At 49.7% G+C, this 24,673-nt stretch overlaps 1 protein-coding gene across 3 annotated transcripts in view; it reads right to left on the bottom strand.

Annotated features, from left to right (window-relative positions):
* The window catches only part of LRFN5 (leucine rich repeat and fibronectin type III domain containing 5), a 72,830-nt gene that overhangs the window by 24,133 nt on the left and 24,024 nt on the right, over window positions 1-24,673 (bottom strand). For all 3 annotated transcript variants that reach the window (XM_081021454.1, XM_081021453.1, XM_081021455.1), the window contains exon 2: window positions 275-1,697. In XM_081021454.1, the coding sequence (XP_080877580.1) occupies window positions 275-1,677 (1,403 nt within the window). In that variant the 5' untranslated portion in view covers window positions 1,678-1,697. The remainder of the gene's footprint in view (window positions 1-274; window positions 1,698-24,673) is intronic.

Here is a 24,673-nt window from a genome sequence, read left to right as displayed (position 1 = left end):
TGAGCCATGACCTTCCTCAAACTATTGCTGTAAATCTATACTGTCTTCCTCTTATCTGGAAGACTCAGGAGGGCGAGTCGGTCTCCATCATTCCTCCTTCGTCCAGTCCCACACTGTCCTGAATTTGGCGCTGGCAAGACCTGAATGAAGAGGGTTTCTCCCCATCTCCTGCTGAGCCCACCTGACCCCCCAAGAGCCAAGAAGAGGCAAAAGGAAAAGCGTTCCCCCAGCGAAGGGAGCAGGTGACGGGCCAAACTTGTCTGGGGCTCCTTACCTGTAAACAAGCGAGTCGTCATACGTCCCATTGTACTGGATTTGGAACATGCGTATTCCGGGGATATTCCTTTGGAAGTTGAACTTGAGGAGGGCGGTGGAGGACGTGGCCTCGGCCACCACCACCTTCTTGTCGGGGCTGACCTTGGCCTCCCCGTTGCTGCTGCTGCTGCTGCTGCTGCTGGCGTTGGAGCCGGACTTGGTGGAGGTGGAGATGTCCGAGGACCCGGGGTCCGGCTCGTGGATGTGGTTGGTGCTGTTGATGATGTGGGGCAGCTTGATGATGTGCAGGTCCACCGACTGCGTGGCCTCCCCGGCCGGGTTGGAGGCGATGCAGGTGAAGGAGCCCGTGTCCTTCATGGTGGTGATGTGGATGTCGAGGGTCCCGTTGTCGTAGACCAGCGAGCGCGTGGCGTTGGAGATCAGCTTGCCCTCGGGCGAGATCCAGTGGATGGCCGGCTCAGGGTCCCCGCGGGCCTTGCACCTCAGGATGGCCCTCTGCCCCTCCAGCACCCTCAGCTCGTGGGTGTGCCTCGTGATGAGCGGCGGCTCGCACAGAAACTCCTCCTCGGGGACCGACCAGAAATAGCGGCCCGAGAGGAGTGGCGGGGAGGCGCAGGTCTCCAGGTCGTCCTCCCTGGAGAGGCGCCGCAGCCATAGCAGCTCGCAGTTGCAGTGCAAGGGGTTCCCGCCAAAGCTGAGGGCGAAGGTGGAGGGGCTGATGATCCCTGAGGTGGCCAAGACCTGGGCCCTCTGGAAGAGGGGGTCGGGGGGCAGCTTGTGTAGCTTGTTGGAGGTGACGTCCAGGCGGGTCATCTTGTGGAGGTGGGAGAAGGTCCCCTTGGGGATGCTGTCGATCATGTTGTGGTCCAGGCTGAGGGTGTGCAAGCTGACCATCTTCTCCACGGCGTCCCAGGGGATGGTCTCCAGGTTGTTGTAGGAAAGGTCCAGCTCCTCGAGCGCCAGGACGTCGTCGAAGGCCGTGGCGGAGATCAGCGTCAGCTGGTTGTTGTTGAGGATCAGGTGGTGCAGGTTGAGAAGCCCACTCAGCATGTCGTGGGTGATCTTGGTCAGCCGGTTGCTGTTCAGGTGCAGCGCCCTCAGGTTGCGCAGGTCAGCGAAGGCGTGCGGGGTGACGAAGCTGATGGTGTTCCGCGAGAGGGTCAGGTCCACCAGGCTGGTCATGTTGGCAAAATCCTTGCGCTTGATGCTGGTGACAAAGTTGTCGGCCAGCCGCAGCTCCACGGTCCTCCGGTCGATGTTGGGGGGCACAAAGAGGAGGCCCTTCTTGGCGCAAAGGGTGGCGAGGTTGGGGGACAAGATCTGGCAGACGCAGCGCTTGGGACAGATCTGAGCCTTCGCCGCTATGCCAATGAAGAGCAGATACAGAAGCAGTTTTTCCATTGTAGAGCGGGGTCAGGATGCTGAGAGAGAGAAAGAGAGAGGAGAGGGGTTACATGGGGAGCACCGGGTTCGAGTCCCACACACAGCCCCACCGGCGCAATTTGTTTCGTAGAGGCGTGGAATTGTTGGAAGCGACCCCCCAGGGCCATCTGGACCTCCCCCCTGAACACAGCTAAAGAATCCATATCAGGGGGTCGTCTGACCGCTGCATAAAAACCTCCGGCAAAGGAGAGTCCGAGGTGGTCTCTTCCACTATGGAACAGCTATTTGTGTATTTATTATTTCATAAAATGTATACACCACTTGATTGCAAAAAAATCCCCCCAAAACTACAAAGACCTCATACTGGTTTACAAGCTGAATACGACAATAACATTATCAGGGTTTTTTAAAAAAACACCTCTTTAAAACTTTCAAGAAATAAGATCAGAACTTGGGTTGCCACATTTTGAAGAGCAAAAAAGAGGACGCTGTGACAACTCTCCTTTTATATGTAGGCTATAGAAGCTGTGAAATATTGCTGAGGGGGCAGGAGAAGGGAAGAGGAAAGCAAGTCTTCAGCCACCAGTTGTGTCTATGTCTCCTCCAGAAAGTATAGCCAGAGACACTTTGGTAAATTTTAAAAATCCACCCAGGCAGAGATTTTACTCCTGAAAAGGGGGACATGTCCTGGAAAAAGAGGACACATGGCAACCCCCACTAGAATCTCCTTTCTTGCCACTGAAATGCAATGTGTCCTCCCGTGTGGAGAAGCAGAAAACAAGCTGGCTCCCCCTTCCCTGCGCAAAAGGTCCCAGCTTCACCCCCCCCACACACACAGCATCTCCAATCAAGACTCCCACCTGAACCCCCGGAGAGGTCCTGCCAGTCCAGGCTAAGCAAAGTTTTCCAGGTGCCCTCTTGCATTATTGCAGCCCCACTTCACCCCAAGGTTGGAGGGACATCTGTCAGGGATGCTTTAGCTGAGATGCCAGCATTGCAAGGTTGAACTAGAGGACCTTCAAGGTCCCTTCCAACTCTACAATGCCATGATTCTTTGATGTTTTATTGTATTTTTACTATTTTGTTGGGAGCTGCCCAGAGTGGCTGAGGAGGCCCAGCCGGATGGGCCAAGTATAAATCAATCAATCAATCAATCAATCAATCAATTATCATCTTCATATAACTCTGCCCATCCCATTGTCTGTGTCCCATCCACAAATCCCACCTTCCCCTGCGGCAAAAGTTAGTTGCATTATGACACCAGCCAGGCCACCATAATGTCCTTCCCCCCCATAGAATCATAGAATTTAACGCTTTTATGTTCTGGCTGTGATTGCTGTTCTAGACCACTGCTTAAATCCAGGCACAAAGGCACAACAGGAATGCAGGCATTAGGGCATCTGCAGAACCGAAGAAGGCAAGCACAGCTCTGCAGGATCAGGCCAAAGGGGCCCATCCAGCCCAGCAGCCTGTTCTCACAGAGGTCGACCACAAGAGCCCTCTCCCCTCCTGAGGTTTCCAGCAATGGGAAATTGGGGATGGCTCCATCACAAAGAACCTGTGTGTTTTGCAAAGGTGCTCTTGTGCTGAAGCACATTGAAAGCAGGACGACCAACAAGACCAAAAGAAGTGGAGCATTTGCAGCAGGAAAGTTGCAGGAGTTTAGCAGGAAACTAGGAGGCAGGCACCAGTGGCAGCTGAAGAAATATTGTGGCAGTAGCCCAAAGGGCCACCATTAATGTGGTCATGTGTACCCCTGGAAATCCTTGAGTGCGCTTCTAATAGAAAAGTTATGGTAACCTGTTGCTTTATGAAACTGGTGATTTTGCAAGTTGCCTCCGCCCAATATTGGGGCAGGAATACAGCTAATTCAGGCGTCAGCAACCTTTTTCAGCAGGAGGCTGGTCCACTGTCCCTCAGACTTTGTGGGGGGCCAGACTATATTTTGAAGAAGAAAAATGAACGAATTCCTATGCCCCACAAATAACCCAGAGATGCATTTTAAAGAAAAGGACACATTCTACTCATGTAAAAACATGCTGATTCCCAGACCATCTGTGGGCTGGATTTAGAAGGTGATTGGGCCAGATCAGGCCCCCAGGCCTTAGTTTGCCTACCCATGTAATATGTGAATCAAAAAGATACAGCTCAAAGCTAGAACATAAGTTGTTACATTGTGCAAATGTCTGCAGGTAACACGGATTCCCAACATGCGTACTAACACAATGTAACAGATCCTGGTGAGAATCAACACTGAATCAGCAAAATTTCCAGTGTTTACTGTGCATGTGTATTAAACATGAAATGAGGTAATGATGTACATGATTGGTGAAAATTGAAATGCTTTGTCTGAAACTTTATAAATACCACTGCCTGGACCACTGGGCGAGGTTGCAGTTTTGTGGAACAATCCGACTGTAACCTATTGCTTTGCAATAAACCACGATGGACTCCTAACTCCTCATGTTTCTGGGTTTTATTGGCATAAATTCAGGAGATAAGCCATTTCTGGCTTACAACAATATGACCACCCAAAACCCTTTGAGGTGCACAGGCTGAGGAAAGCGCCACCGAAGGCCCTATACAACCACCCCAGTGGCATCACCAATCACAAAGACGGCACAATGGAAAGGATGCCAAGGAACGCTAAGAAATACCAAACGCTGCAACATTTCCTCATGCGGAAGTGACGGCCCTCAAGGTCACCCCTTGAAGAAGTGGGTATTTGAACCCGGGTCTCCCAGGCCCTAGTCTGACACTCTAACCAGTGTACCACACTGTCCCACAATGCAAGGTGTCATAGGGCAGCATTAGGATGTCAGAAGTTTTATTTTTGACCCCTTTCCCAATGATTCCTCGCATGAACTTTTGCCTTGGGGAGCTGGTGTCTCCATGGCCTCTGACAGGGAACTGCGATCATAAACTCAAAGTCTCCTTCTGGTCCGTCACCACCAGCTCAGACCACATCAGAGCAGATATGTGAAATTCAGTCTATTTGCCCCAATGGCTCACCGCGTGGCCCAGCCTGGCACTGAACCACGCTTTGGGGCTTCCATACGTTCAGGATTTGTACATTGGAAATAACGTCCGGGTGAAATTTCAAAAAATCGGTAAAAATGTCCTTATAGACCCAGACATATGGCAACCCATGTCAGAAGGGTTGAATTTTTTGGCAGATTTCCTTAAAAATAGCTCAACAACTTTGCCTCCCCCCAAAAAAGTTCAACTTCTGTGTCCGGATTTGTGTTCAGCAACCCTTCCATTTTTGCTGGTTTATTTGCTGGTTTATTGCCCATTCCTCAATTTTGGAGAGGCCCCTCTGGAGTTCAGTCCTTTTTTTCTTTTCATAGAATCATAGAATTGAAGATTTAGAAGGGACCCTCAGGACCATTGAGATGACCCCCTGCAATGTTTTGCCATCATCCCAAACTCGTGTCTCCCGGCAGCTCCTGGCTCCCCCTCAACCATCCGCAGAGGTGAAACAGCTTTGACCCCCGCCTTCCAGGGGGTTGGACTAGATGACCGTTGGGGTCCCTCCCAATTCTGCAATCCTAGGAGCACATGTCTGAAACCACAGGCAAGATGAAGATCCAAGCCGTGCAATCGCTCTTCCCCCCAGATAAATTTCCTTGGCTCCAACTTCGCTTTCCTTCCAAGTTAAAACTATTTTATTGGAAGGAGATTGTGCTTTTTTCTTTATGACGGCTGAAGATTACTTTGCTGCTGATTTTCTTCTGCCTCCGTTTAATTATTTCCATCCCGCATGGTTCTGTGCACTTAACATTAGCCGCCTTGCAAACTGTTTTGTTGAAAAGGCAGGATATAAAACATATTAAAATGCTCTCTGTGGTTTAGGAAATGTCAGTGTGCAACCTCTGCCAACTCCCTTCATGTCCAGAGGGCTCGGCCTCCCAGCCCCCAGACAAGGACCCCCATGGCCTGCCCTGATGGGGGACAGTCTGCCCCTGCCCCACATCCAGAGGGTGTCAGGAGCCCAGGGGCCGAGCAATGCCACTGATGGGTCTTTTGCTGCCTCCATCACAGACGCCCAGGAGACTCTTGTGTCCACTGGACAAAGGGAAAAAGCTTACAGAAACAAATTCATTTTTATAGGCAGCTGAGAGGGTAATCTCTTCTCTGCAGAATCCAATATTGCTCCAATTTATACGTTGCGTTGGAAAGAAAGTGGCTGGGCTCCTTCGCGGAGAGCCAGGCAGTCCAGGACTATAAATGTACCAATTAAACTTGTTCCCTTTCCCCAGCAGCCCTGAACATTGAGGGAGGCAGGTCGTTCTGGGAAGGAACCATAAATTTTTGGAATAAAACCATTTACGCCTTTCCGCGGAGAATATTCTTTTGCATTAATTCGGACTTCCAAGGGTGATGTTGAAGCGCATCCTTGAGGAAAAGGCCCCCAATTTCTCTGACCCTGGGGAAGGCGAGCCATTGGCAGCGAGGCTCCAGACACAGAAACAGGAGGCTGGACTAGATGGGCACTGGCCGGATCCAGGAAACTCTTCTTACATTCATAAATGCTTTTGTCCTCAGGAAGAGTATTGTGTGCATTTGGGAAGAGTGACCTTATTTTGCCGGGGGGGTGGGGAGAGATGTTCGGATTTTACCCCAGATTTCTATAAGCTGCATTTTACTGCTTCCGTTTTATTTATCTTCTGCTCCTTGAGAGCTGCCTTGGGAGTCCTTTCTGGCCAGAAGGTGGCATGGAAATAAAGTCCAGCTAACTATCCTTTTCCTGTTCCCTACACAACTCCTTGCAAGCAGATTCCAGACAGGAGCACTTGCTCTTCCTCCCAGCAGCAGATGGGAGAGAGTCCCCTCCACCCAGTGGGTACCTTGGTTCCCAAACACCAAAAACCCGGAAGGAAGTGTTCTGGTTTTCAAACCTTTTTCAGAAGCCAAACATCCGATGGCTATTGGGCACCTGCACCAATCAAAAGCTGCCCCTTGGTTTTCGAACATTTCGGAAGTCAAACGGACTTCCAGAACGGATTGCGTTCGAGAACCAAGGTCCCACTGTATTTGGCGCTTTTGGTTTTTCTATTTATTTTGCGTTTTTGTTTTTGAGGCTTTTTCGGTTAATTTGTTTTTGTGACGGTGTGGAACTCAGTTCAGCTGATTGACAGATTATGTGACTGCGGAAATGGATAAAAGTCCCCCCTCCAAACAATGACTATCATCAGAGCAAGGAAGAAAATAATAATAATTTAATTTTCATCGTCTACAATACTGTCTTATTTATTTTATAGTACAGTACATTGATTATTGCTTTTATTTATGGATCAATGGTCTCTTTAGGTAGTAAAATTCATGTTAAATTGCTGTTTTAGTGGTTGTTTCTAAAAGTCTGGAACGGATTAATCCGTTTTGCATTACTTTATATGGGAAAACGGGCCTCGGTTTTGGAACGCTTTGGTTTTGGAACAGACTTGTGGAACGGATTAAGTTTGAGAACCAAGGTACCACTGTAACCAAGAAAAACCTGTTGCCTGTTTCTCCCCTTTGATGAGGTTCCTGCTTCATGCTAGCAGCTCAACTCCTTTGCAAGATTGTTTGCATTTCTAATTGAAACCTAAAGGTTTAGTTGCTTGATTCGTTTATTTGCACAACTCATTAATTGCTTCGTATTAGAAAGGTCAAAGCGGTGTACAAAAGGGAGGAGGGGAATACTTAAAATAACAATTAGAACACGTTAGTTAGGGGAATTCGAGACATCTGAGGACAGCAGAGCGGACAGGCATCTCCTGTCAGCCAGCCAGAAGACGAGGAGGAACTCTCCTGAAACAGATGACTGAACTTTTGCAGATAAGAACTGTAGTGATGGGGGCTTTCAGCTATCCTGGCATCTGCTGGAAATCTAACTCTGCCGGGAGCAGATCACCCCATAAATCCATGCCTTGCTGGCAACCTCATCTCTCAAGCCGAGGAGGAAAGAATGAACACCTGGAACTCTGCTATCCTGCACTTGCACCCACGGAGGAAGTGGCGGGTGAAGGGTCAGGCGCAGAATTATAGACCATAGAGTTGGAAGGGACACTAAGGGTCATCCAGTCCAACCCCCTGCAAGGCAGCAAAAGCATCCCTGACAGGTGACCATCCAGTCTCTGCTTAGAAACCTCCAAGGAAGGAGTCCACAACCTCCCGAGGGAAACCGTTCCACTATGGAACAGCTCCTGCTGTCAGAAGGTTCTTCCTGATCTTTAGTCAGAATCTCTGTTCTTGGAACTTAAATCCATTGCCTCGAGTCCTACCCTCCAGACCAGGAGATATTTGAAGATGGCTCTCCTATCTCCTCTCAGTCTCCTCTTTTCCAGGCAAAACATACCCAGCTCCTTCAACCGTTCCTCATCAGGCTTGGTTTCCAGACCCTTGATCTTCTTGGTCGCCCTCCTCTGCACACCTTCCAGCTTGTCAACATCCTTCTTAGATTCTGGTACCCAGAACTGGACACAGTATTCCAGGTGTGGCCTGACCAGGGCAGAATAGAGCGGTACTATTGCTTCTGTTGATTGGGACACTAGAATCATAGAATTGTATTGTTTGAAGGAAGCCTGAGGGTTATCTCTTCCAACCTCCTGCTGATGCAGCCTAGAATAGCAGACTACAATGTCCAGCCTGAGGCTCTCACAGAGACCTACCAGAAGCCCCCACGGAGAACCCAAAAGCAAGGAGGGCCCGAGTGCGAGAGCAGTAGCAGCAGCAGCAGCAGCAGCAGCAGCAGCCCTGTCTTCCCAGAAGGAGCTGAGATTGGCAAGGGGCGTAGAAAACAATAGAAATGGGTTTCCCCAGCTCTGTGTGGAGTAAGGAGGAGGATGTCAATGGAAGGTGAAGTTTGACGCTTAGGGGGAAACAGCAAAATGTTAACGGATGACAGGAAAAAGTCAGAAACGCTTACAGATTTGACAGAGATGGAAAATGATGTTGACAGGCTGGAAGGCTGGGCCAGCACTAGGGAGATGACATCCTCCCTTTAAAATAAACCCTGGACCTTGGTCCCAAGAGCCAAAGGCCCCATTGCTGGAAGCAGAAGCTGCGAGCTCAGCAAGCAGGAGGTGCCAGGAGGGTCTTTGACCTGAGCAGGTCACCAGGAGGTGGCTGAAAGGACAAAGGCAACCCAAGGCTGCTTGGGTGGGAACAGAGTCTCCAGCAGACAGACAGACACAGTCTTCTACGCTGACCAGGCTGGTCTGGAGTCCGAGACACACGGAAATCCACATTATAAGGAGCAGGCAGACCAGGACGGAGGCTGGAGGAGCTGGGGAGGTCCAGAGTGGAGAAGATTCTTGGCTCCCTGCCTTGCGAGCCTCTTGAGACACCTGGGCCCTGACAGATGGTGGCTGGACCGACAGACGGACTGATTCCAGCTACAGGAGCTGAGGCTTCCACAGAGGCCCTCTTACTTGTGAGCCCTGAAAGACCTTCTTCTCAGGATGCCCGCAGACTCTCGGGGTGGGGTGTTGTTTAGGGTGTTTTCTTGGGGTCAAGACTGAACTCTGGAGATGCTAATTTCACTGCTATTGGTATTATTTTTTGCATCTGTATTTTTCAATCCTTTTACGACTTACGTGGGGAGTGTTTTAATTTTGCTGTGTTTGTTTTGATTCATTTGTTTTGAATCTCTCCATTTTGAAAGGATTTAGCTATGGAAAGGCAGCTCACAAATAAACAATGGTGATGATTCAGGTGAAGGTGAAAAGGGGACCTGGCAGCTGCCCTGGAAGAGCTGAAGAGGGAGCAGGATCCTGCTCTCCGTTGCTCCAAAGGTCAGGCCTGACCCCAAACTGGTGGGTCTTGCAACAGGGAAGCGAATGTCAACTCCTCCCGATACAAGATGCTCAGCTATGGAAGAGCCTGTCCCAATAATAATAATAATAATAAATTTTATTTATATCCTGCCCTCCCCAGCCGAAGCCGGGCTCAGGGCGGCTAACAACAATAAAACAGTACAACAGTACAACACAACACAACACTCTAAAATCATTCATTATAAAATTGATTCAAACCAAACCAATGGCAACCATTGGGCCAGAGCTCCGGAAGATTGCCGAAGGAGGGAGTCAGGCTGTGCCCTGGCCAAAGGCCTGGTGGAACAGCTCTGTCTTGCAGGCCCTGCGGAAAGATGTCAAGTCCCACAGGGCCCTAGTCTCTTGTGACAGAGTGTTCCACCAGATCGGAGCCACAGCCGAAAAAGCCCTGGCTCTAGTTGAGGCCAGCCTAACCTCTCTGTGGCCTGGGACCTTCACAATGTTTTTATTTGAAGACCGTAAGTTTCTCTGTGGGGCATACCAGGAGAGGCGGTCCCGTAGGTACGAGGGTCCTAGGCCGTATAGGGCTTTAAAGGTTAAAACCAGCACCTTAAACCTGATCCTGTACTCCACCGGGACCCAGTGCAGCTGATATAGCACCGGGTGAATGTGATCTCGCAGCGAGGACCCCGTAAGGACAAGACCCCAAGAACAAGAGGCAATCTCTTGCCAGGGATAAGAAGTGCCTGCAGGATCAGGCCCACGGCTCACTTAGTCTAGCATCCTGTTCTTACAGCGGCCAGCCAGTTGCCTCAAGCCACAAGCAGGACTTGAACACAAGAGCAACTCTCCCCTCCTGTGGCTTCCAGCAACTGGGATTTAGAGCATTGCTGCCTCCAGTTGTGGAGCCAAAGCAGAGCATCCTGGCTGGTGGCCATCAATAGCCCTCTCCTTCTCCTCCATGAATTTGCCCAATGTTCTTTTCAAGCCACCCAGGTTGGTGGCCACCCCTGGCTCCTGTGGGAGGGAGTTCCACAGTTGAACTCTGTGAAGAAGGACTTCCCTTCCTCTCTCCTGAATCTTCCAACGTTCAGCTTCATTGGGCTCTCTCCCTCCTTCGCACCCTCACAGCTAAGACACGGGAACTGAACTGTACAACTCCTCAGTGCTACTTGCTCCTTTCAGCTTTTTCATTTTATTTTCACCTTGTAAGCTTAATTAAAATGTTGAGCAGCCAGTTGCTCTCGTTGCTGCAGCCAAGACAGCTCAAACGGAGGGCAGGCGCCAATTTGCTTGGAGGCCCCCCTCCTGGCCTGCCCTTCCAGAGTCACAAGTCGGGGAGCAAAGGAAAAGGCCGATGAGGCTGACAGGGTGAGCTGCCTGTGACCACAGAATAGCCTGTCTTTGGGGGGGGGGCTTAATTAAAATGGAAAGGGATTTTGAGAATAAACCAGAAGAGCCTGCTGGATCAGGCCAAAGGGGGCCCATCCAGTCCAGGGTCCTGGGCTCACAGTAGCCACCCAGATGCCCCAAGGGAAACCTGCAAGCGGAATCCTGGCCCATGAGCCTCCCTCTCCTCTCCTGTGGTTTCCGCTAACCCGTGTACAGTGGTCCCTTGGTTCTCAAATGCCTTGGTACTCAAACAACTTGGAACCCCAAAACTGCAAACCCAGAAGTAAGTGTTTCAGTTTGCAAACTTTTTTTGGAAGCTGAATGTGCTCCATTTTGAATGTTACGCTTCCATTTTGAGTGTTACGCTGAGGTCTGTCTGTTTTTGCTATTTATTTTGCGTTTTTGTTTCTTGTGCCCCCTTTTTTTTTTGTTCTTGTGACTGTGTGGAACCCAGTTCAGCTACTGACTGGTTGATTGTGTGACTGCAGTACATTGTTTATTGCTTTCATTTTATGGATCAATGGTCTCGTTAGATAGTAAAATTCATGTTAAATTGCTGTTTTAGGGGTTGTTTTTAAAAGTCTGGCGTTACTTTCTATGGGAAAGCGCACCTTGGTTTTGGAACGCTTTGGTTTTGGAACGGACTTAAGTTTGAGAAGCAAGGTACCACTGTATTCAGAACCATTGACTTGTCTCCAACTGCAGAGCAGAGCTATCCTGGATAGTGACCACTGTTAGCGCCCTCCTCCTCCTCCTCCTCCTCCTCCTCCTCCTCTTCCTCCATGAATCTGTCCACACCTGGGAGCACATTCCAGGGTTTAACCCTGCACCATGGGAATCACAGCACTGTAGAATTGGAAGGTATCCCACGTGTCATCTAGTCCAACCCCCTCCCTCAATCACAACTCAAGCATCCCTGACAGAGGACTCTGGCCTGCCCTGAGTCTTCCATCGTTGGGATCTGGAGTGAGGAGAGAGCCTTGGTGTTTCTTTTAGCACCCTCTGCATCTCAGTGAAGCCAGACTCCCTTACTCTGCAGAGACCTTGAGGAGAATCGCTGCTCAGAGTCTCTTCTGGGGGGGGGGGGGTTGTAAGTGAGAGAGGAGAAAGAGCAGATCATTCCTTCCCCGTCTCCGGAAAAGACATCTTTGTTTCAGAAGAGGGGTGGGCGGCTCTCTCCCTGGACCTCCACGTATATTTATCCTGCTGCTTGTGTATTGTTTTAATTATCCAGTGTTAATATTTTATGGGCATTTATCATGAGCTGCCTTGAGAATCCTTTAGTAGCAAGACCAAAGATGGAAGAGATCAATAGGCACACAAGTTCTATGCAAGCTTGGAAGCAAAGTGGCTCAGAGATGCCACCCCCACCTTTCCTGGAAAGCTCCAAGAAAAGTTGCAAGCCATCCATCAACTCCTGAATTGCTCCACGTTGGATTAACCCCAGCACTGCCGTCACTTCTTACGCCGCACCATCAATGCACAGGGCCTCTCCCTCTAAGGCTCACCCCAGGCTTCACTGAGAAGATATGTCTGTGTTTGTTTGTCCCTCTAAGAAAGGTCTCTGCCCAGCCCAGCCTCCATTCTCCCAAGGCAGAAGCCCAGAGGAAGAGACCAGAGCTCAATGGCAGAAGGCATGGTTTGCTTGCGGATCCAAAGGGGGACAGGTGATGGAAAGAATTCTGTAGCTGTGATTCCTGCACTGCAGGAGCTTGGAAGAGATGACCATTGGGGTCCCTTCCAACTCTACCCCCCAAGAGCCTGTGTCAGGGAGCTGGACCCAGAGCCTGGTCTGGTCTGATAAGGCAGATTCCCACAGGCCTAATCTAAATCATATTGGGAGGGGGAGATCCAGGAAACAGAGACCAAGGCAAGTCTCACAGGGGTTGAAGGTGGGCTCCCTCTCTTTGCAAGGGCATTGGTGGGGGTGCGAGAGAGAGGACAGAGGGGAAGAAGAAACTTTTCCAGAAAGCTCTGAAGGGCAGCTTGGTAGGAGCCGAGTCTCCAGCAGGACACCATCCACAAGGAGTGGGGGAAGGGAAGTGTCCTCCCTCTCTCCAAACACGGAGAACTCCTGGACATCCCATGAAGCTGAACGTGGGAGGGCAAATAAAAGGAGGGACTTCTTCATGCAGCACAGAATTAAACTGTGGCACTTGTTCCCGCAGGGGATACCAGTTGGAATGGCTTAAAAGAGGACTGGACAAATTCACAGAGGAGGAGGAGAGGGCTCTGCAAGGCTACCAGGCTCCACCTCCAGCCTTCTGGTCGGCCACTGCAAGAACAGGATGCTGGACAAGCTGGGCCATTGGCCTGATCCAGCAGGCTCTTCAATCTTCTTCTGCGGGTGCAAAGGTCAACTACGTCGCCTGAGAGCCCGCTTCCTCCTGCATCAAGGCCTCTCGAAGCTCTGCCTTTTTATCGGGCTCTCCAAGCTCCAAGCCCATCTGCTTCCAGCGAAGCCTTCCAAGGCTGGGGTGCAAATGAAGAGGAGGCCCCCGTGGCAAGATGTGGAGGCTGGAAGGGAGGAGAGCAGAAGCCGCAGCCTTTCGTTTTGCCAGAGAGAGAGAGAAGCGCCAGGTCAGCTGCTTCGCAGGAGCCGCTGCAGCACCTCCAGGATGCGGCTCTCGGGTTCCTGACATCTCTCCTCTCTCCTCTAATGGATGCAGCCGGAGAGTCTTGGTGGAGCCACAGCAGCAGCAGCCTGTGAATTATTGATGGGGGAGCAATAATGCGCAGGGAGCAGGCGGGGGGAGAGGACCCCACCCACCCCTCTCCTCTCAGCAGGCCTCCCCAGCCAGTGCAAGGAGGAAGAGGCCAGGCCTGCACCTCCCCTTCTCGCCCTGCTCCAAGGAGAGCACAGTTAAACCGTGGAACTCTCCCCCACAGGAGGCAAAGAAGGTGCAGAAGAGGATTGGACAAATTCACAGAGGAGGAGGGTAAGGCCAGGGTTGCTCTGCTCTGTCTCCACAGAGGGAGCCAGCAGTCCTTCCAAATGCCAGTTGCCGGAAATCCAGAAAGAGGAGAGCGCGGAGATGGACAAGCTGACTTTGCAGATAAGAGAAAGAATTTTTTTAGAAAAGATTGTAACATATTCAAACAATATTTGAAAGACCGTTATGGGGAAATTGAAATTTTGACCGGTTTAGAATAACTTCTGTAAGAAAAGCAATACTAAAATATAGTGGAAAAACAGGAAAACAAACTCTCAGATGTGTTAAAAGAAGCATTCAAAGAAGTAAAACTGAGGACCCAAGTAAGAAGGGAAGGGAAGTCTATAAAAGGAATACGAATGAATCAAGCGATTAAGCACAAATTTTTATTTTTGTTTTCTTTATTATTATTTAGAAATACATGTTTAGCCGTAGGAGAACTGATATGTTAAAATGTGATTCTATGAATATAAATTAAAAGAAACCAATAAAGATGATTTGCAAAGAAAGAGGAGGAGGAGGAGAGCGCTGTGACACTTGGGGGTGTCCCATTGGGGACATCTGGCCAACCAAGAGGATGCTGAACTAGGCGGACCTCTGGCCTGATCCAGCAGGCTCTTCTCACATTCTTGTGGCAGTGATAGCCAGGGGCAGCTGCCTCCTTCTCCCCACCCACCCCCTCTGCTGGGCATTCCTCCAGCACCACTGCTTGGGAACAGCGTGTGGCCCCTGGTCCAGTGTGTGTGGAGGATCAGGAGGGAAAGTGCTGGACTGGAGTCTTGGAGCAGAGGGGCAAGAGATACCAGCCATTCAGAAGCCCCTCTGTTTCTTGCAGAAGCCCCTGGCAGCATCTCCAGCTGGGGGGGTGGGGGGGCTGGGAAGGGCTCCATGCCTGAAACTAGACCTGCTTGTTGGTTCAATTTCTGACCTGCCTGTTCCTGTCCCTGCCTTAAGGAAACAAGAACCTAAGACTATCCTAATGTCAGGTTCTGCACTTAGACGGGAAGAACCAGATGCACAAATATAGGATGGGGGGCACTTGGCTTACTAGCAGTACATGGGAAGAGGATCTAGGGGTCTTGGTGGACCACAAGCTGAACATGAGTCCACAGTGTGATGCAGCTGCAAAAAAACTCATGCTATGCTATGAGAAGTGAGAGCTGGACCATCAAGAAGGCTGACCGCCAAAGAATTGATGCTTTTGAATTCTGGTGCTGGAGGAGACTCTTGAGAGTCCCATGGACTGCAAGAAGATCAAACCTCTCCATTCTGAATGAAATCAGCCCTGAGTGCTCACTGGAAGGACAGATCCTGAAGCTGAGGCTCCTCATGAGAAGAGACGACTCCCTGGAAAAGACCCTGATGTTGGGAAAAATGAAGGGCACAAGGAGAAGGGGACCACAGAGGACGAGATGGTTGGACAGTGTTCTCAAAGCTACCAGCATGAGTTTGACCAAACTGCGGGAGGCAGTGGAAGACAAGAGTGCCTGGCGTACTTTGGTCCAGGGGGTCACGAAGAGTTGGACACGACTAAACAACGACAAACGACTAAACAACAACATGCTATGCTGTATCAACAGAAGTGTAAGTCTTCTCCAGAAGACTGTGAGCACCCGATTCTCCTTTCACTTGTGCTGCAGGGCAGGGGGCGAATTCCGCCTTCCCCACCATGAGCCCACCTCTCCCACTTCCAGGTCCTCTCCTTGCTTTGCTGGGTAGGGGTCCTGCCTTGACTCCCACCTGCCTCAGAGGCGAGGGAGATGCTGCTCCTCTTTGGCAACACCCTCAAGCAGGCGGAGTGGGGGCGAAGACTCTTCCTCCTGACTCAGCCTCCATCCTCAGAGCAGAGAAGGGTTGTCCACCTTCCGTGGAGAGCAGGGCTGGTGGCCTGGACCGGCTCTCTGCTGCACCAGGGAAGCCTGTTGCGCCTTGCGTGGCCAGCAGAGGACGCTGGTGGTGCCTGCCCTGCCCCCAGCCAATCCTGGAGGGGCCAGTGGGTGTGGGCTGGGGAACGAAGCAGAGGGGAGCCTTCCCAGTCCCTTCTTCCAGTGCGGCCCCCTCTTGGGGCATTTAAGGAGGCTGCGGCAGAACCTGACAGCTCAGTTGGAGTTGGATCTTGCCTGAAGGAGCCCTGCTCTCCTCCAAGGATGTGGGGTGCCTCGTTAAAGGGGTCCGGGGAGAGGGGCTTCTGCCCAGATGCCCAGTCAGAGTTCAGTGGGTCACAGCACACCTTCAGAGGGCAATCCTGTGGGGTCACCCTTATTCAGAGGGAGAGCCTTAACCCAGCTGGGCTGGAAGATTCAGGATCCAGTCCACCCAAACCTACTGACATCTGTGATCAATGAAATGTGGCCTGCTGACTCCCAAGCCCCGCGTCCTGCGTTTGAGGCATCTCTCCACAGCCCCCACCAGCAGATGGCTCGCTGGCCCCCACGTACAATCCTTTCAACTGACTGCTGGTCCTTGAGAAATAGTATCCTAATTGAGGGCGGCAGGGGAGGAGGAAGAGATGCTTCCTTCCCTTCCAAATTGAGAACTCCAAGCACAACAGCAAAACCTGAAGCTCTGGAGGACATCTGTGCAAATCCCTTTTGTGCCTTTTAGCCAGGAGAGGTCTGGACGCCCCGCCAGAACTGCTCTCCAGGCCTCAGATGCCCTTTCTAAATCAATACAAGAACCGAAATGCAGCCTCCCCCTTGGAATTTGCAGCTCTCCGGATTTCTCCAACCAAGCAAGGGGCACAAAGGTGCATGTCCGGAGTATTAGGCGGGGGTGGGGGTGCATGCATTTGTGGGGGAAATGCTTTGCATTGGGGGAAATTGCTTGCAGAAATGTGTGTTTACCAGGAGAACTCTGCGCTGAGATGCTGATGAATTTTCATGAGGACTTAAAAAAAACCCAAACTGACAGGTCCACCCACCCCAAGATGATGTCCTCCTCCACTCCCCCCTCCTGCTGCCTTTGGACAGAGTCCAGCTCAGGGCTGAGCTCCTCCCCCTCCCAATCCCACATTTCGGGTGCCCCAAACAGGCAGCGGATTGTGCTGGCCCAGTTTCATTGTTCTTTTAGTAAGCCAGACTCGGAAGGTGACCGGTGGGAAGAATATAATTGCAAAATTCCCTAAACCTAGAAAACATGCAAGGAAGGGTTTTGGGGTGCTGGAGCAGAGAGCCCCGCCCCCTTGACTGATTGACGGACGTCAGCTGCCAGTGCTGAGGCTTCCAGAGAGACCAGAGACCAGCTTCTTTTCATATCTTTATTTTGAGAACTTATTATGACTTATGTGGGGATTGTTTAATTTTGTTGTGTACATTTTGATATGAGACCCCTTATTGCTTATGACTGCTTTTGTTCCATTTTTGTAAATATGCAAATCGTTTCATGTTGCGAGCCACCTTGAGGCTTTTAACGATGGAAAGGCAGCATGAAAATAAACTAAGATGATGTGCAAGATCTCCTTAGGTTTCTGTCTCATGCAACTAATTGGCCGTGTCTGAAAACATTTACAAGAACTCGCATATTAATTTCCAAGGAAAGGGATAAATCTACTGAAAATTACTCAGAAACCAGATTAAGGCTGTGATCCTATAGACACTTCCATGAGAATAAGTCCCATAAAACTCAACAAGACTTCCTTTTGAAAAGATGCACATAGAATTTTACTGTTAAGTGCATTGGAGAGATGCTTTCTCCTTAATCAAATATTTCAGTTATAGTTAACTGCTATTTTTGGGAGGAGGGGCATTTTGAGCAGGTCAAATGGGGGTGGTGCACTTGTTCAGTCAACTAAACTGAAAAAATCAAACATCGTAACTCAGATCCCAATTTGTTTAGGTCAGCACAAGCATTTCAGAAAACTGCATCACTGCTCATGACAGTAACCTCGAAATTCCTAGCAGATTGTTAACATGGATTTATTTTCCGTTTTATTAATTGCATCATGACCAGATTCCGTATCACCCATCCAACAAGCAGAGGTTTCCAACACTGAGATTCAGAAGGATTCCTGCCTCCAACTGTGGAGGCAGAGATGAGCCATTGAGACTAGTCATCATCAAAAGCCTTCTCTTTGGTGAATTTAGCTCTAGTTTGGTGGTCACCCCTGCCTCCTGTGGGAGGGAGTTCCACAGTTTAACTCTGTGCTGCACAAAGAAGAGCAAGGATTAGGGCTGGGGAATATTTCAATACATCGCCCAAAACTGCCTTGAGATCATGATACAGGGTTTATAATTTTTGACCTGGCAAAATATCGCAAATCATAATGCTTGTTTGTGTGTGCTATGCAAAAATCAATGTGGGGGGGAACACGGAGGGAGTCAATCCTTCTCTTGAGCCTGCTAACTCTGCTGGCTGAGTTCTCCCCTGCCTCCTGCAGGGAGCAGTGAATCCCAGGAGCAGAAGCTGGCAAAAATCACGATGGAGGAAAAACCGTGAAGCCAGCCGATGCCTCTACATAGCTCCACCCTTATTTCAGACATCGTGATATATCAACATATTGCAATGTTTAGCTGGTGCTATATCATGGGGATGACAGAGGACGAGATGGTTGGACAGTGTTCTCGAAGCTACCAGCATGAGTTTGACCAAACTGCAGGAGGCAGTGGAAGACAGGAGTGCCTGGCATGCTCTGGTCCAGGGGGGCACGAAGAGGCGGACACAACTAAACGACTAAACAACAACAACATATCATGGACCACTTATAAAGGCCATCTCCAACTCCTTGAAAGATTCCATCAATGGTGTTCAAAAAATTCTACATATCACTTGACAGGCAAACTAACGCAAGTGTACTGGAAGAAGCAAATATCACCAGTGTTGAAGCAATGATTCTTCAACATCAACTTCGTTGGACTGGTCATGTTGTGCGGATGCCTGATTATTGTCTTCCAAAGCAACTACTCTATTCTGAACTTAAAAGGGAAAGCATAATGCTGGTGGTCAACAAAAGAGGTTTAAAGACTCTCTCAAGGCAAAAACTGTGGTATAAGCACTGATAACTGGGAAACACTGGCCTGAGAGTGCTCCAATTAGAGAACAGCCTTGACCAAAGGTCTTCTGGTTTTGAAGACGCTCAAACTCAGGACGCAAGGGAGAAACGTGCTAAGAGGAAGGCGCGCTTGGCAAATCCACACCGTGATCAACTCCCGCCCGGAAACCAATGTCCCCACTGTGGAAGGATGTGTGGATCCAGAATTGGGCTCCACAGTCACTTATGGATTTACTGTTAAGACCATGCTCATGGAAGACAATTTTACTCGGCTACGAGGGATTGCCAAAGAACAAGAAAATGTTGAAAAGCAGACATTGCCCAGCCCTAGCAAGGATGCATTTTTGAGGACACAAACATGGGATAAGAGTCATCCTGCTGGATGAGGTCAATGAGTCTCTTGCTGCTCCCCTCCTGCGCGTGGCTGATCAGGCAGCTTCCGGGTGAGCTACCTGCAAAACGCTCTGGAACCCGGGAGGTGGGAGAAGCTCCCGCCTGCTCCACGGGATGAGTGTGTCTCCCAGCCGGCCTCCCCTTCAGAGATTGCCGCCTGCTCTTCCTCGAGGCGAGACAGTTGGCCCCTGAGTGGCCTAATTCTGCCTAAGCCGCGGTCCGATGACACGTAAGACCCGGCAAAGCCCCAGGGTCTGCAGGGACAAAGCTGGAGCGTGCAGAGCATTCGCGGGGTGTAATCCAGTTACGCTAAGTCACTCAGAGCATCCTGCACATTACACCATGAGACCCACGTGGGGCTATTCGTGGCCGGCAGGCTCAGAGATAGCACAAGGCAGCATGGCACAGACCAGGGGGGCGGGGAGGAGAGGCTTCTTTTCCAGCCCGGGAGGCTGAAGGGCTCAAGGGCAACATCTCAGCCTCTCTGTCAAGGGATGAGGGGATCAAACCCTCCTCAAGATGAGAGGCAAGAGGCCCAGATAACAGGCTGCTCCTTCTCACCTGGGCCATCTTTCACTTCTGAAGCTGCAACCCTCGAGCCAAGAGCAGCATAGAATCACAGGGCTGCAGGAACCCCAAGGGTCCTCTAGTCTGACCCCCTGCAATTCAGGAATCTCAGCTAGAGTTTCCATGACAGATAACCCCACAAAATCTGCTTAAAGGCCTCCAAGGAAGGAGAGTCCACTCCCTTATGATTTTTCCAATTGGAGAACAGCCTTGACCAAAGGTGTCCTGGGCTTTGAAGACACTCGAACTTAGGACGCAAGGGAGAGACGTGCTAAGAGGAAGGCACGCTTGGCAAATCCACACCATGATCAACTCCTGCCCAGAAATCAATGTCCCCACTGAGGAAGGACGTGTGGATCCAGAATTAGCCTACACAGTCACTTACAGACTTACTGTTAAGACCGTGTTCATGGAAGACAATCTTACTCGGCTACAAGGGATCGCCAAAGAAGAGGAAGGATATCATAAGATCATAGAATTGTGAAGTTTGGCTGGAACCATGATCATCTAGCCTGACGCCCTGCAATGCAGGAATCTCAGCTCAAGCATCCCTGACAGATGGCCCCCAACCTCTGTTTAAAAGCCTCCACGGAAGGAGAGTCCACCACCTTCCAATGGAGACGGCTGCACTGTCGATTAGCTCTTACTGACTGTCAGAATAAATGGAGGGGAGGTTTAGTCCATCTTCCTCTTCCCACAATGGCCAACTAAGTGCCCACAAGTAGCTGCCCTGCTCTCCCTCCCTGTGAATGAGTCTACATCCTACCTCGCAAGGCTGTCGCAAGTAGAATCCAGTGAGCATTTGGGTTCATAATGGAAGCTTCTTGCAGGACTTGAATTCACACAGCCATACACAAAATCCAATGCAGGGGGCGGGGAATTGAAGTGCCCAAAGCTCTCCTTCCTCTCCCCAACCCCCTCCCCCCCCCCAAATACAGCAGCTTTTCCCCTGGCTCTCCTTCCTTGCACCCCCCCCAACTGCAGAGGCAGAGAGTGGGGCAGTCAAGCCCACCTGACTGTAGTTAAATTGTCAGGTTTTAGCCAATCTGATTTAAAATGCTATTAATGCCTCTCCGCTTTCAAGTTGTCCAATTTGAATTCAGATTAGTGATTAGCATAATAGTGTTAATTCCAGATACCAGCACACACCACTGATTTGATATTAATTTGCTGTGGCCTATGAATTTTTTATGCATTCTCGGTTTTATTTTTCATTTTTAATTGCGGCGGTGCGGAACGGCGTCGCGCGCCTGCAATAAAGAGCATCTTGGAGCCCCCAGAGGGGGCAGCTGAGCTCTGGAGACTCTTCTCCAGGCAGCCAAAGAGCAGCAGGTGAGGAGGGGCGGATCCATGGGTCCTCCTCACCAGAATTATCAGCCCCAGAGCAACCTTTCTGGATTTTTCAGAAGAGATCCATGAGCCACTGAGAGAAGTCACTTCCGAGCCACAGTTTCTCCTGGGGGGGGGGGCATTTATATCACCACTTTACTTGTTTTCTACTTATTATAGTTTTATCTATGCTGCAACCCCATTTGGAAGACTCTCCAGTCCTGGTTGCCTTACGTCAAGAATTTTGTAGCTTTGGAAAGTTTGGAAATGGGAAAGCAAAACAAGGTAGGGGGTGGCATGTTTGGGGCTTTTCAGTTTAGAGAAGATGCAACATGATATAAGTTTATAAAATTACGCATGTCCAGGAGAAAGAAGTTTTTTCTTCCTCTCCCATAAACATTCAATGATGGGGTTATGGTTTTTGCTTTTGTTTTAACTATTTATTTTGTGAATTTGCCCTGAAATCTTTGGATGAAGGGCAGTATATAAATTTAATATCATCCTCACCGTCACCATCTGAATGTTGGGAGATTCAGGACGGATAAAAGAAAGTCCTTCATACATAGTTATCCTGTGGAACTCCCTGCCACAGTAAGTCATGGTGGCCATCAACCAAGATGGCTTTAAGAGGGCATTAATGGAGAAGGCTCTTGGGGAGAGTTGCTCTGGCACTCGGGTTCTGCTTGTGGATGGGCATCTGGTTGGCCACCATGAGAACCTCCAGGAGGCTGGATGAGACCGGGCCCCATTGGCCTGATCCAAGAGCCTCATCTCACGTTCTTGCGCTCAGCACGTGGTCGGGGGCAGTGAAGGACTAGCATGGCAGAAGGCAGTTGCGCAAGGGCTCCACAAGATGCTCAAGTCACCCAGCAAATCCCACTGCCAAAGTGCGGTTTCCAAGCCAATGCCATGGCAACCCCACCCCAGCAACAGCTGCCTCCTTCTCCAACCTGCTCAGGAGGAGCTGCCTCACTGCCAACACACCTCCTCCCACCTCCATCACCTCCCACTCAGTCAAAGGAGGACCACCCCAAAAATGAGGACGAAGAACTCGTGTCTCTTCTGTTCACCACATACAGTCACTGAAGCACAGTGAGGAACCCAAAAGAGATTTCTTCCATAATAAAGGGAGGATGGTTCAGGGGGATGGAGAAAAGGCCAAGAATGGACCTTTCTGATAGGTGTAGAATCACAGAAGTGTTGAGTTGGAAGAAAAAACAGAAAAGTTGGAATGAAAAGCATCTTCTAGCCTCCATTGTAACATAGCAGGTGTGAAATTTCATACAACCTTCCAGTTTGCTGTTTGAGAATCTGAATCAAGCTCTCAGCATCCCCATGTTCAATAAATAATCAATGGAATAATTTGCTGTCCCCCATCCCCTCCCAACAGTCACCAGAAGGAAAAGCTTTCTGAATAACTCTCTTGCCCAGAAGAGAGCAAAGGAAAACCAGATTCCAGCTTCTTCTCCTTAATGCCTGAGATTTTATAGGGATGTTCAAGCAGGGAACCAGGCAGAGGGCCTTTTTGGTGGTGGTGCCCACCCTGTGGAATGCCCTCCCATCAGATGTCAAGAAAATCAACAATTATCTGACTTTTAGAAGACATCTGAAGGCAGCCCTGTTTAGGGAAGTTTTTAATGACTTGTGCTTTATTGTGCTTTTAATATTCTGTTGGGAGCTGCCCAGAGTAGCTGGGGAAACTCAGAAAGGTGGGAGGGGTATAAATAATAATAATAATAATAATAATTGTTGTTGTTGTTGTTATCATCATCATCATCATCATCATCATCATCTAGCATTTCCAGGGGCACAATTGGGGTGCCACAGGGTTCTGTCCTGGGTCCGTTGTTGTTCAACATCTTTATAAATGACTTGGATGAAGGAATTGAGGGGATGCTCATCAAATTTGCAGATGACACCAAACTGGGAAGGGTAGCTAATGTCACAGAAGACAGAGCCAGAATTCAAAGTTACCTTAACAGAGTGGAGAATTGGGCGCAAGCTAACAAAATGAATTTCCATAGGGACAAATGTCAGGTTCTGAACTTGGGCAGGAAGAACCAGATGCACAAATATAGTATGAGGGACACTTGGCTTACTAGCAGTACATGTGAAGAGGATCTAGGGTCTTGGTGGACCACAAGCTGAACATGAATCAACAATATGATGCAGCAGCAAAAAAAGTGAATGCTATTCTAGGCTGCAACAACAGAAGTCTAGTGTCCAGATCAAGGGAAGTTGAAATCTCACTCTATTCTGCCTTGGTCAGACCACGCTTGGAATACTGTGTCCAATTCTGGGCACCACAATTTAAGAAGGGTGTTGACAAGCTGGAAGGTGGGCAGAGGAGGGTGACCAAGGGGCTGGAAACCAAGCCATATGAGGATCGGTTGAGGTAGTTGGGTACACTTAACCTGGAGAAAAGGAACCTGAGAGGTAATATGATGGCCATCTTCAAATATCTGCAGGGTTGCTTCATGGAAGATGGAGCAACTAAAGAGTCCTAAATGTTTAAACGTTTTCTCATCGAAGAATTCAATCCCCTTGGCACTGGCACCAAATCAAGGGTGTAATAATAATAATAATAATAATAATTTTTTATTTATACCCCGCCCTCCCCAGCCAAGGCCGGGCTCAGAGCGGCTTACAAGCAATAATAAAAACAAGATGAAATATTGTGCTCCCTGCGTGGATAGAACTTTCATATCATTTATTCACTAGGTGGTGCTGTACTTAATTGTATCTGGGTCGAGTTAGGCCTGTCCTGCTTAAGAGACAAAGTTCATGACTAGTTTGTTGTCTAAGTCTTCTGTGGGACAGTCCTACTCAGGAGTAAGCTCCCTTGAGCCCAGTAGGACTGAACTTTGGAGGAAACCTGCGGAGCGTCAGCCCAGCTGATTCAGCCCATCTGACCAAGAGGCTGCAAGGGGAATCAAGACAAGATTTTCTGCTAATTAGCTGATGGCATAAAGATTACAATAAACAAGTTTGAATCATCCTTTTTCACTTTTAGTCACCGAGCTTCACTCAATTTTAATTCACATGCTTAAGCCATGTAGAGAGTGGATGACTGAGCAGAGCAGAACTCAAGGAGGCCTCCATCTTGGCTGACCAAATATTCTTCCTCATTCTCGGCCTCGAAGCTGATTCACCCAGCCATCTGGACGCCAAATGGCAATGCGAAATCACAACGCAACTTGGACCTCTGCCCACCATGAGCTGGTGAAGGGCAGGTGGAGCTGCCACCACCTCACATGTGACTCTCCTCTCAGCGAAATGATGCACACACCCCAATGTGCAAAGAGTTGGCGCCTGCACGGGACGGGCGGAGAAAGGAAGCACACTCAGGGGGGTCAAGCCACGCTCAGAGAAGTTTCTCAAAGGATATATGGCAAGGAGAGAGTGGGAAAAGAAAGGCCCTTTTCCCTCTTTCCTAACACTAGAACTTGTGGACGTCCCGTGAAGCCGGAAGACTCAAGGTAGATTAAAGTCCTTTGCCATGCAGGTAAAGATAAAGGTAAAGGACCCCTGGATGGTTAAGTCCAGTCAAAGGCGACTATGGGGTTGCGGTGTGCATCTCGCTTTCATGCCAAGGGAGCCAGCGTTTGTCCACAGACAGCTTTCCAGATCATGTGGCCAGCAGGACTAAACTA

The sequence above is a fragment of the Podarcis pityusensis genome (assembly GCF_964106645.2).
Source record: "Podarcis pityusensis genome assembly, chromosome: 1".
In the NCBI taxonomy this organism is placed as follows: Eukaryota; Metazoa; Chordata; class Lepidosauria; order Squamata; family Lacertidae; genus Podarcis; species Podarcis pityusensis.
Note: the sequence above shows the minus strand (reverse complement) of the source record. Positions and strands in the feature narration are given on the sequence as shown.